At 48.3% G+C, this 12391-nt stretch overlaps 1 protein-coding gene across 3 annotated transcripts in view; it reads right to left on the bottom strand.

The window, feature by feature from the left end:
• The window catches only part of TRIP4 (thyroid hormone receptor interactor 4), a 31458-nt gene extending 20756 nt beyond the window's left edge, over positions 1-10702 (bottom strand). For all 3 annotated transcript variants that reach the window (XR_011811982.1, XM_005017203.6, XM_021270686.4), the window contains exons 1-10: positions 10544-10702; positions 9813-9979; positions 9471-9607; positions 6449-6682; positions 5434-5512; positions 3557-3686; positions 3026-3241; positions 2322-2448; positions 1404-1591; positions 93-217 (exon numbers count right to left, since the gene is read on the bottom strand). Coding sequence is in view for 2 of the 3 variants with exons in the window: in XM_005017203.6 (XP_005017260.1) it covers positions 93-217; positions 1404-1591; positions 2322-2448; positions 3026-3241; positions 3557-3686; positions 5434-5512; positions 6449-6682; positions 9471-9607; positions 9813-9979; positions 10544-10629 (1489 nt within the window). In the remaining variant the exon portion in view is untranslated. The remainder of the gene's footprint in view (positions 1-92; positions 218-1403; positions 1592-2321; positions 2449-3025; positions 3242-3556; positions 3687-5433; positions 5513-6448; positions 6683-9470; positions 9608-9812; positions 9980-10543) is intronic.
• Positions 10703-12391: the final 1689 nt, after the last annotated feature.

Below are 12391 nucleotides of genomic sequence, written 5' to 3'. Positions count from 1 at the left end.
TAATAACTGCTCAGCAGAGAGGGCTTTCTGACACTGCTCATTACGTGGCTCAATGTACCAAATAATACAAAGATCCAAGGAGAGAAGTTCACCTTTCCGGAGCAGCATTCTGTAGGTGGTCTCCAGTTCAGAGATCTCCTGAGGGGAAGGTCTTTTAGCAGTGGCTGCAATCCATAACCGCCCTCTATGAGATGTGTACCAGGTCCTGCCCTCCACCCTAGAGAACAAAGGAGAATTTAGGACTTAAATTTCAACAGAAATCCCACACGGACAGATTTTCAATCTATAGCTTCTCTATGTAATTCCTGTTGCTAAGCATTGCCCTGACTATATAGACCTCAAGCAACTCGTCAGCTCTACAGAGAAAAGCTGAGAGGGGCAAGAAATAATGCCACAAGCAGAGCATGTCCTCATTCCTTGAGAGTAACAGCAAGAAGGGACATCAATCCCTTGCAAATACAACAGCATGTCGGATGCGAGCAGGACAATCTGCTCGTACAATTTGCTTTCAAGCTCCAAAAGTTACGCGCAGTGAACATGCAGTCTAGGGACTAATAAAGGACCACACAGCCGTATGAAGAAGTCGTTAGCAGCGGCTCTCGGAGATCCCAGCACGGGCACTCGACATCAAGGCTGCGGCTGTATCAGAGCAGCTGACAGCATCCCCAGCCCACCTCGATGCAGCTATAATTTTTGGCATCTTCAGCTGGAGAAGTGAAAACGCTTTGCTCTCTAACATGAAACATTCTTTGAAGGAAAGGAGAATAAAGACTAAAGAAGAATTCTTGTTCTACATTAATGGCAGGAAAGGCGAGTTAACATGCCAGAGATGTCAGGTTGAAGGAGCTTCTCTTTGGAATCTGATTCCGAGGCCAGAGGGGAAAGGTGATAGCAAGATGTGGGGTGTTGGTTTTTGTTGTTTTTTTGATTGTTTTCTGTAACAGAAGTCAGTGCCACTATCAGCTCATTTACGATGGACAAAAAGACCGGATTTTCATCTTATTGATCTTTCAAGTCACAGACAGGTATGCCCTGACTATACTCCAGAAACCTCAGCCTCTCTCTAAATTTACCCTATATAAGAAGCTTCTACCTTCCAGCTTAGCTACTTTCATGAAAAACAGATTCACCAGCCTTCTCCAACCACCAGTACACTGCACAGACTTCCCGTATGTGCACAGCTTTGCGTTTTACACACCCCTCACAGTTATTTTCCTCTCAAGAAAAGGAATGTTTCGAATTAGAGTGCTAGATAAGCCCGTGGATTAACAGCTGGCAAAAACCAGCTCTGTACAGTCACTGTACAAAGCGAGTCTGCAAAGGTTCTCTGAGGAACTTCCCATCTTGCAAGACATGAAGCAAGAGCTGGTCAGGGTAAGCCACAGTTCACGCCACCCCTTTACCTTTTGATTCCTCTTATGAGCAAGGACGCCCAAGGCTGGTGCATGCTGAGGCACCAGCCATCGTCTGAGATCTCCTGTAACTCTCGATCCTGAATCCGCAACCTGTTCCGCTCCGAGCCAAGCTCATCTCCAGCATCCACAGACCGCACGGCTTTCCTGTGTGGGAGCAAACCAGTTTGGTCCACCCACTTCAGTGTTCAAAATAAATAAGAAAAAGGTTAGTACCTCTCTAGTAACAATGGATATAGATATCAAGTGCAAATAGTATTTGATGTTTCCCTTTGCTTAAGGACAGTGCTAATATTCTTACAGGGATCATTCTTTCTTCCTTACAAGCAGAATGCTGCACTTACACGCCACACTTTGGCAGTAGGAAAAGCAAGGTAGTGAATCCACTGTGTGGCTCTTCCTTTCTATTCACTGCAGCTAAATTATGGATTTAAAGGAAAAAGATGCATGCTGGTGTCTCAAAGTATTCATAGGAAGATACAAAAAAGCATAATTGCAGCTGACAACACCTAAAACTGGTAATCATCCAACTTCCAAAATGCTTAGCACATACCCATCATGTCATGATGGAAGTGGAATTGAGGCTAGAGATTATGCCCATTGAGAACTGGAAATATGGCAGAAAAGGCCTCATTAATAGAGCTGCAAAGTGACGCTGCCTTAGGAATTCTTCCAAATTCCTGAAGAGGAGGCAGGAGACTAAAACCCAGATAAACCAAATCTCTCAAGAGCTGGGAACAGAGTAGGGCACTGGCAAACTTCTATCTCCAACTCAGATGGAGAATGAGGATCTCTGAGACAGGGGAGGACTGAGGAGCTACTACAGACATGCTAGAATTCACAGTTCTTAAGCTCAGCTCTCCCAGAATTAGCCAGCTCTCTGGTGTAAAACATTCATCCCATACTGACCAAAGGAGCAGGCTGAAGAAGACGGGGATTCACTAAAACACCAGAATTCGGAGTCATCTTTGCTTCTGGGCTCCCAGCTGGCTTGCTCAGTGTGCCACTATTAATGGCTTCAATGGTTTCATCCAGTCTGCAAACACAAACAAGAGGCATGAGAATTCCCTGCTTCCCTCTGGCAACATCCCCCTCCTCCCTGTGCAAGCAATTCTGACCCAAGACATTTATTTCAATTTTTGTATTTATATATATATATATTTTTTTTTCATTTATTTTTTTATTTTTTATTTTTTTACCACCTCCCCTAAATTGATCATTTCCTTGCTTAATTTGAGCAGCCAGTCTTATCTACCACAGAAACTCAGCCTGGTTGGAAACTTTGACTACTCGGTTCTGGTGAGATAGTCCTGCAACATCTCTTTCCAGAGCATTTATTTTGTATTTATTTTTAACAATGCCAGCTCTGTGCAAGTCTCACACAGGTGGGCATCTCAGCAGACCTGTGCTGGAAGAGAGACATTGCAAGTCAAAGAGACCCTCGAAAAGAAGAGAATGGAGGCGTGCATCCTAGCATGAGAGGTGCCCTTTAAGAGAATGGCATGCTCAGCTTTCCTTACACTTGCTCATCTGGATTCAGCCAGACCCCCCTCTGTAACGATTTTCACCTCCCTGCTCTGAGACATGCCTTTGTGCTGCCAGTTCTCACTCACTTGCTGTGGTATTCAGCCATCCCGCTGTCCTCCTCCAGGATCTGTCTACCAGCAAAGTCGATGGTGATTTTTCTGGCAAGCCGGGAGGCGTGGCGCAGCTCCCGCAGCTCCTGCTCTCTCTTCTGGAGGGCCTCCCTTTCTTGCTTGGACAGCCACTGGTTGGAGTCCGTAGCAAAATAATCCGATTCATCGTCAATGACCTGGGTTCGACGCACGCTGGCAAGAAACAAATGCGACGGTAGATCAGCACAGCAGGACAGGCATGCAGTGCTGCCTGCCCCGAAGCTTCCCTTCTACCTGCTCCCTCCAGAGAGCTGGACTGTCACGGGCACAGCACAAGGAAATCCAAACAGGACACATTTCAGGGGCTCACTTTTGTTTCAGTGAATGTGAACGCCAAAGTCCAATGTTAAGGTGTTGGTAGCTACTGCCCAGGTTTTGTATTACGGAAGGAACTCCATAACCTTTCTGTTAGAGACAGCTTTGCCTGCCAGATAATTTATTTCACCCTAGTCACAGCTAGTACCTTACCTTGTCCTGTCAAACTCCAACAACTTGTCTTTGTGTTTCACAGCCATCTCCAGGCCTGCTTTGAATCTAGCTTCTTGCCGAGGCAGTAAGTCTTTGCTTATGGCATCCAAATTCCCTGAATTTTCAGCACCTGAGAGAGAAAATAAATCACAGTTCGATATTCAGGGACAGGATACTTGTTTAAAGTCTGGTCTTGGCGGGGCTGGCTGCAGAAATGCCCCCTAAAACAAATGCCATTCAAGGAACGAAAAGAGGCACCGAGATCGGCACCTTTCTAAACCAGGTTTTGATTTTCCCTCTAGCCCCTTTTCACAGACTCCTTCCTCCAAGGAGGAGAAAGCACTTGAATGCCAGTAACAATGTCAAGGCAGTGTTTAGAGAGAAAAATCTTAGTCTTTGATTCTCTGTTAGTCTTTCCCTAACAATTTGGTCAATGCAAACTTTGCCCATTGTCAACCGCAGGCCAAATTACCTCCTAAGCATTGTTACTGCTACAAAGAGACTCTTGGCCACAATAGATCGCTGCCAAACGCTAGTTGTGCACAGAGCAAGCCTTGCATCTGCTGCTGTATGAGCTTCTCACAAATGAAATCCTCCCCCAATACACCTCAGCAGGTTTTTGAGACCGGCTATTGTTAGAGGAAGAAATATATTCCCAGCAATGATCTCTTATTTCTTACCATTTCTGGCAAGGAGCCAAAACCCAACCAACCGAACAAAAGGAGAGAAGGTCTGCCTCACAGCCACAATGGAACAAGCCAATGCATTTCACAGAAGCAACACGCAGCACAACGCCTTTATTTCAGGGAAACAAAAGGCCTGTATTCCTCTATCTCCACCAATCCCCATTTTTCCACTCCTGAGCCAAACAGCTATCCACATTTCGGCCTTCACCTACACAGATAACGTAACAAAGCAAGGCCCAGCAGAGCAGAAGCGGAGGCCAATAAAACATGTAAGAAAGTGGGATCCTGAAGCACAACAGGCTCTCTACAGCAAGATTATAAACAGACTGACTCTGACCAGCTATTATTCCCGAGGACTTACAGGACCTCCTGCAGCTCTACTCAGAAATTGACACCGAGACCCAAAGTAAGTACTTCCCCAGTTCCTCAGCAAAGTTTATTTTTCAACCAAGAACATTGTGACCTTGGCTATATTTCAACTAAACTCAGACAAACATCCCCGTAACGCACAGGTCTTTGCTGGGAGACTGGGTATTATTTCCTTTTGCTTTCCTTGACTCTGTTCTTATTTTTAGCTCCCAAGATAAGTGTTAGATGAGAAAAGCCATTAGAAAATATTAACCAACACCTCTCTAGACCCAGCAAATCAGATAGCAGCACTTCATCTTCCACAGCACACATTCCACATGGGACTTATCCTCATTTTCAAGGACTGCTGCAGCGATCCAGTTCATATGATTGATTCAGGAATGCCTAACAAGCAGCCCTGGGGCCTCTGGGTAAGGACGTTATATGCTGCCATCTGACACTGGCACTTAGCGCCTCCGCTGAAGTCCAGAAACGCTGCCGAGCGGACACAACGAGCCAACATCCCAGCTACCCTTGTACACCCAGCAGCAGTGGGGGCAAGTGGCTCGGTGAAGCCTGAAGCAAACACAGCTCACAGACTGTCCTGGCAATTTATGTCCCAGACAAACATTGAGGTGCCAGCTCATGAGAAAATATTTCCTTTCGGTTTTGCTGGCAGTTCTCTGTAACTCAGGTGAAGAGATCTAAACACCTCATACACCAAGACACAGACGCTCGTTCCTTCACGTCAAGGCAAGTCCAACAAGTAGCAGAGCAAAGCACAGCAGGGCTCCTGCTGCTGCACGAGGGATTGGATTTATTACTTTACAGCTTGCTACTAACCTGCCATGAGCTTCTTCAGCAGCTTCTGGCTCTTGTTTGAGTCCCGCTGAAGAATGTCCTGCTCTTCTTTAGTGCATACCTAAGGGGAAAAAACAAACAACAAGAAAAAAGACTAGAAAGGACGTTGCATGCATGACCAGCATCAGAGCTCAGGGCAATTGTTCAGAAAAAAGCTGTTTAAGGTGGCTAACATAGCCCATGCCTTTACTCCTTCTGCATCATCTATATGGGCAGAACCCTGAAAGCTTGCTCTTTAATACAAACAGTCCCTGAAGTCTGTACAGCCTGCCCTTAATTGGTTCTGTGGGCAGACACACTGCTGGGGTCTCTCAAAGGACAAGAAATGCACTCTGAGCTTCCATGAACAGATAAACTATGTTTAACTCATGGGTCCTTTTCTCTTGGTTGACCACTGGGAGTAAAACAGATCTTTGAAAAGAGCAACAAATCTGATTTCTAACGTTTTCTTCATCCAACCAATGTTTCCTCCCTGCTGAAATTAACCTTACTGAGCCTGCAGTCCTTACCTTGCCCCCTCTCTCACAATACAGGACACAAGAGACATCCCAAATGATGCACACATCACAAGTGCTGAAGGAAACAGCACATTACCCCAGCCACGTCTTCTCTCCCTCACAAGCCTAGCATGGCTGCGCCCAGGAAGCAGTTGAAGTCTCACAAGTGTTTTGGGCACTGCTGCACAGGAGACTGCCATAAATCAGGCAAGCTTCAAAGCGATGCAAATTATAAGGGCAACCTCTCCACTCTCTGAAGCCGCACATCATAAAACCAACACAAAAGTGACTTAAAACCACAACGGTTCTTCTTCCCCTGAAAGGAGATGGTACAGGTTCTTTCCTGCACAGCTTCAGATTTTGGAGCACGCTGCTAAGGGAGCTTTGATCTGAGAGGAGAGGCTAATTCAGCCCCACGCCATTTAAAAACCCTGAGCAAACCCCGCTGCATTCCGGCATGGCAAATAAAAAAAACAAAAACAAAACACTTCATTACTAACCAGCGAGCCACAAAACAAGCAGGGTCCGGAGCCCTCCTGCTCACAGACAATGCGCCCGCAAACCAAGCAGTTGTTGATGAGCTTGTGCTTCTGGCCCAGGCACTCGCAGGCGTGACGGCCGGGGATCAGGACTGCCAGCCTGTCTTGCCCTTCCTTGGTATACAGGCTGACATATTTGGCCTTCTTCTTACAGGAATTGTTGCTGCTGCTGACTCCAGCGTTGTTCTCCTGTGCCTGAGAAGGAAAAATAAAATGAACAAACTGTATTCAGACTGTAATACCAGCAGCAAAGAGACAAGCATTGACACTTGAGCAGGCTGGAGAGACTCAGATAATCATTATTCCGCCTAAATGGAATGAAACTGCCCCAGATTCACATCAAGACAACTGAAAGGCAAGCTTAGACCCGCCAGAAGTGGTCCAAGAGCTCTTAGCAAATCAAGGACATGAGGATGTTGCAGGCCCATTTGATCTCTTTGCTGCCTCCGAAAGCTGAAATTGCTTGGGTCTAGATGGCAGGTGTGCTGCCTGCCCTCTGGCCTCGTGTTATCAACCCTCTGGTATTTCACAGCTTCAAACAGCAGCTCAGCTACTCCCAGACACGCACTCTCATGGGCTATTTAGATTACAGCAACCCCCTCTTTGTAACTGTGAAGTCCTGCGCACGCCTGTCCCCAGAAACAGAGGTGTTGCTGGCAGGTGGGACCTCTTCCCTCACAGCCAGTTCACCAGCAAGAACTGTTCATGTTTTCCACCCAGCACAGCCACTGAAGCAGAAGTTTGCCATGTCCTACACGTTTGGGTTTTTAGCTGCAATGTAAAAGTCTTCTCATTCATGACTTGGCATCAGCGATGCTATAATTCACTGCTCTGAGTTGCAATCAGGGACCACACATATAGGTTTGGATTAGGCTGAAACAGAGAAATCCTGATCAGAAATGAAGTAAGATACTTTAGACGATGGCTGAATTAATAACCCGACAGTGGAATTCTCTATTTTCTCCCTCAGCTTCTCCATCTTGATCAAAGAAATAAATCATTCCCCCACCCACCTGACATCTCCAGCAGGTATCAGCTGAGAAGCGAATAGGTCTGGAGCAGTTAATCCAGCGCAGAAATCATTCCAGAGGGACAGAACAAAGCCACATCAATCCTGCTACTGTTTTTTTTCTGGCAATACTCAAAACCAGATGCTTTGAAAATAAGCCCAACAGACTGCAGGCACAAACCCATCTCAAAACACTAGTTGAGACTGGTTTCAACCAAGAATTACACACTAGCCATGACCAAGAAAAACCAGGACTTACTGCCCTTGCCTATTTCAGCAAGCATCACCCCTACATAAATGCACTCTCTAGCCTTTACTTGCCCTATCTGTGACACTTGAAAATCCTCTTGCAGCTCAAGCACAGCATCTCTTTGCCCCTCTCAGTGATAGAAAAGAGAATTTCTAGGATCCAGAACAACTGTTTCTTTCACACCCGAACAACAACTCCCTCCCTCCTCGCCGCACGCTTGAGGATCGCCCCGCTCCCTGACCCAGCCTCTAGCTCCCACATCGCTTTTCCCAGCAAGGGCGCCGAGCTGTGGCTTTAGGACACCTCTTGTCCTGACTGCTTTCACCAGCTTCCTCCACTCCCTGCTCTCAGCCACACTACTGGTTTAGAGACAAGGAGACAATATGTTTCCAGTTCCTCCAGCTCTGCCCAGAAGAAACATACGCAGATAAAGCAACCTTGGCTAGCAAACCTTGACAGAGCTTTCTCAGTGTTTTTACTAAGTTAAAAGATAACTGCAATGAAATGGCATATCAACGTCCATTTTTAACTGCACAGTTCCAAAAAAAGTTTTTTTTTGTTTTGTTTTTGTTTTTTAACCTCTACAAACATTTTAAGCACATGCACTTACCCCACTACGAAAACACCAGTTTAAAAACATAACTAAGTTCCACTATTTAGTCAGGTGCAGCCCTGGCTTTTAGGATTTGGATGATGCTCCACAGCTTCGTGGCAGGGTTGCACCTGGGTAAATCACAGGGTTCAGCTTTGGGATGCACAACGCGTTTGACATTTGCGGCACAAAGGACACTAAATCTCACTGCAAATCTAACAATGCAAGCCCATCGCCGCGCACTTCCACACTCTTATTTCCACAGAGCACGCTCGTATGCTTTAGACAGCTACCTGGTGATCTGCTGCATTCGATACAGACCAGGAGCACAGCTCTCCAGCTGGATCCACCTAAGAAAGGAGCTCGGGTTCCCAGCAAGTAGCTGTAACGCCTTGGGTCAAAGCCCTCTACAGAAGAAATAAAAATCCAGAAACTCAGTCTGGGCAAATACCACAAAATTTGACCTCAGAGATCTCCACAACTGATGTGCTCACACTCAGAAACAGTCCTGCTGAACGGAAAACAAGTATGCTACAAAATGTGTTAACTAACAAAAAGAAAGGCAATGAACACTTGCTGCACGGGTTTGTGCTGCCTGGAAACTGCAGGATTCTCATATTTTGAAAGTTCTTTTGTTGGAATTTATGCACACTTCAAACCATTTGTCCACGGAATCGAACAGCGTCTCAGGAGGGAAACAGCCAAGCCGGACTGCCAAACCAAACCCAGCCTCAGCTCTCAGGTTCCTCTGCCTGGCAGTCAAGGCCTTCTCTCTGCAGCAGCAGGAGCCTGGCAGCCAGAAATGTGTCAGCTGTCAATTGGAGCTTTATTTGGTGAGACTGGCAAGTTTTAAATTGAGCAAGAAATAACATTTCACCCACGTGGTGGATTTCTTAACTCCATAACCTTCAGAACTCCACTCTCACCCTTTCCAGATCTTTTCTCTGCCCTGTGGCAGTGAAAGACCCCCAGATGCCTAGAGACAGACAGACAGACGCACAGAGTACAAGCACCGCCTGTCCAGATTGCAGTCAGCTTCGAATCGAGCCGCTGCACCAGAGTGACCACCCCTCACCACCCCCTGGGACACGCCGCCCCACACAGACGGTGCTTACATGCCAGCTGCACCCACCTTGGCCAGGTCGATGGGAGTTTTTACTTCCTCCACAGGTGCGCTTGGCTCCACATACGCAGGTGTTTCCTGTTTGTTCCTGCCTTTGCGTTTCCCCTTTTTCGCTTGGTCTCCAGCCCGAGGTGCTTCTGAAGTCTCTGGAAGTCCGTAAGCACAAAGAAAGGCTCGGGAACTGACAGCAAGAGGAATACGTCCCTGACCTCCCACATCCAGCTGGGGAATGAAAACTGACTCCACAAATAGGATCAGCCACTGCCATTCATGGCAAAGAATTGTCTATAAACAGAATAACCGAGGCAAGCTCACTTGATTTTACAATTCCTCCCTCCCCATACCACTCACCATCCTTTTTCCGATACGCCGGTAAGGGCTCAGAAGGCAGCTGCGAGGATTTCCGCCACCGGGACAGCAGCTCTTCTACAAACCGACTCTTCTTCCCCTCGGTCCCCTGGAGGAGGTCAACGACATACTCCCGGATCTCGTCCTCGTCTGATATTGACAAGATGTAGCTGCAAGGGGCAGAGAAATGGGTAAGGGGGGCTCGGTTCTGAGGAAACCCACAGCCTGATCCTGTAAGTCCTACTAGTCGCATATGCATCTCTCCTCTTTATAACAGGTTTCTGCGTAGTTTATGGTAAGGAAAAGGCTTTCTAAGAGAAATACTGAGGCAGACACTTGGGGAAATCCCTTATGGCTTTCCCTGAAAAATAAAAAAAAATGGGAGGGGAGGGGGAACGAGCTCTTTCTCCCCCCTTTCCTGGGCAAATTGACATTGCCACTGCCCCTTCTGCCAAATAATAAACAACTCTCACTCAGACATTGCTTCCTCTCATACAGCACACGAGAATAAATAAATAAGAATAAATAAATAAATAAAACAACGACAAGGTCCTGGTTCACCACATAACTCCCCCTCTCCCCTCCCTGCCACCTCCCAGGGACACCCAAACCACCACCACCACCCCCCGGCGCGGCTCTAAAACAAACATTTCCCGTTCGTGTCAGCTGCAGAGGCTGAGGAGAAAGAGGGAGGAAGCCCAGGAGCACCAAAGGCCGAAGGGGGGTTGCCTCACCGCACCACCTCCTCGCCCACGTCCAGCCCGAAGTCGCCGCGCAGGTGCTGGACGCACCAGGCCAGCAGCGGGCTGGGCGCCGCCATCTTCTGCCGGGGGCCGGGAAGCGCCGCGCCCGGGCGCTCCCCTCAGAAACGCGGCCGCGGCGCTGCCGTTCCGGGCCCTTCCTAAAACCAACCCCAGACGGGGAGCGGTGTCTCGTTGTTAGCGTGTTTGTGGTGTGTATAGATGGATATACGTGTTTGTGTTTCCGTCTCAAAGGGTTTGCTGCTTTGGGCAAGGCAATAAGCAGCAGGTGGGCTCCGTAGCCTGTGCCCACTTTTTGAAAAGCGAACAAAGACGCCCAAAACAAAGCGATAACGCGGGATTCTTAGTGCATGGGTCTGTGGTGTGTGCCAGCACCAGGAGGTGGAAGGGAATGGGGAAATAATCCACCATTAAAGGAAAAAAAAAGCCAACACTAAAAGCCCAATTAGGCAAAGAGGCGTTAACATGAACATAAAATCACTTTTAGATAAGGGAGCAATAACTGTTGGAAAGGGAGGGAGGGAGGGTGTTTGCAACCATCATCTGCTGAAACACTGGGCATGTTGCAGAAAAGGAGTGAGATTTCTTTACGACACAAGTAGCAGAGGTGGCACAGCGAGGCCCTCGGCTGCCCACGCCTGCAGGGCACAGCTGGGAGATCCACATCAGGGAGACCACCATGAACATTTTGGAGCACAATCGTCCACTGAAACCACCCCTTGGTGTCTGGGCTCTGTGCGTGGTGGGCCAAATGAAGAGCCAGCCTTCCTCAGGCACAGCAGTTCTCACCCCCATTCCCCGTGTGCCCGCCAAGCATCTGGGAACCACTTGAAGCCTGGTGTTGGAAACGAAGTGCAGTCTTGGACCCAAATGTGACACGTTGTGGGGCTTTCCATGCTCCTAGCCAGGGTGGCTCTCTGACTTCTTTTTAAAAATGCTGTAGGCAGTCAGCAAACTGTTTGGAGCTGAGGCTTCCACATCTGCGAGTGCCTTGGAAGGGAACAAACTTCCCTTGCTGGTGTTGGCGGCACTGCCTGGCAGCTGAGCACAGCCATCAGGGCTGGTCACAGCGGGGAGCAGTGTCACTCCTTCTCCTCTGTCAGTTCATCCAGATTTGCACTGTTAAAAAAAAAAAAAAAAAAAAAAAAAAAAAAAAAAAAAAAAAAAAAAAGGTGGAAAAAAGTTTGCGTTTGGTTGGAAAAATAACGATTCCTGTCAGACACCTCCCACAGAGAAACAATAGCATCATTGCTCCGAGCCAAGCACAGGCTGGGAAACAACTGTGAGAGCGTGATTGTGCCCTTAAATTAAGTGACGGGGAGGAAGGGAAGTGCCCGCGGAGCAGGAGAGGCTGATGCTGCCTCTGGGATGGAGCTGAGCTGCCAGAAGTGCGAGGAGCCGGGACAGAGGGCAGCGTGCCCTAAATCTGCTCCAGCATGGGGGAGGCTGTGCGAGGCAGCACTTAGCCACAGCTCCCAGGCTGTGCCTCAGTGGAAGGGCAGCCCTGAGGAGAGCTGGCTGCCACCTCCTGCCCGGGGACCTATTGGGGCTGCTCAGCTTGGCCAAGAGGCCCAGCAACCAGCTGCGGCAAGCACAGGAGGCTTTCGGCAGTGCTCTGGGCTGTGAAGGGAGGTGGGCTAGGGGCACGCCGCCCTGGCAGGAGGAGGTGGGTGCCCACCCGCACCCCACACATGGCCAGGGTTTGGTCCTCCTGCAGAGCTCTGACCCAGCTGGCCGGACCTTTGTATCCTCAGAGGAATAATGTCTTGCTGTGAACAGTCTCTTCTGGTGAAACTCAGCTTCAGTATCCAACGATCTCGG

The sequence above is a fragment of the Anas platyrhynchos genome, chromosome 11 (genome assembly GCF_047663525.1).
Source record: "Anas platyrhynchos isolate ZD024472 breed Pekin duck chromosome 11, IASCAAS_PekinDuck_T2T, whole genome shotgun sequence".
NCBI lineage: Eukaryota > Metazoa > Chordata > Aves > Anseriformes > Anatidae > Anas > Anas platyrhynchos.
The sequence above is the reverse complement of the archived record's forward strand: the minus strand, read 5'-3'. Positions and strand labels throughout refer to the sequence as shown.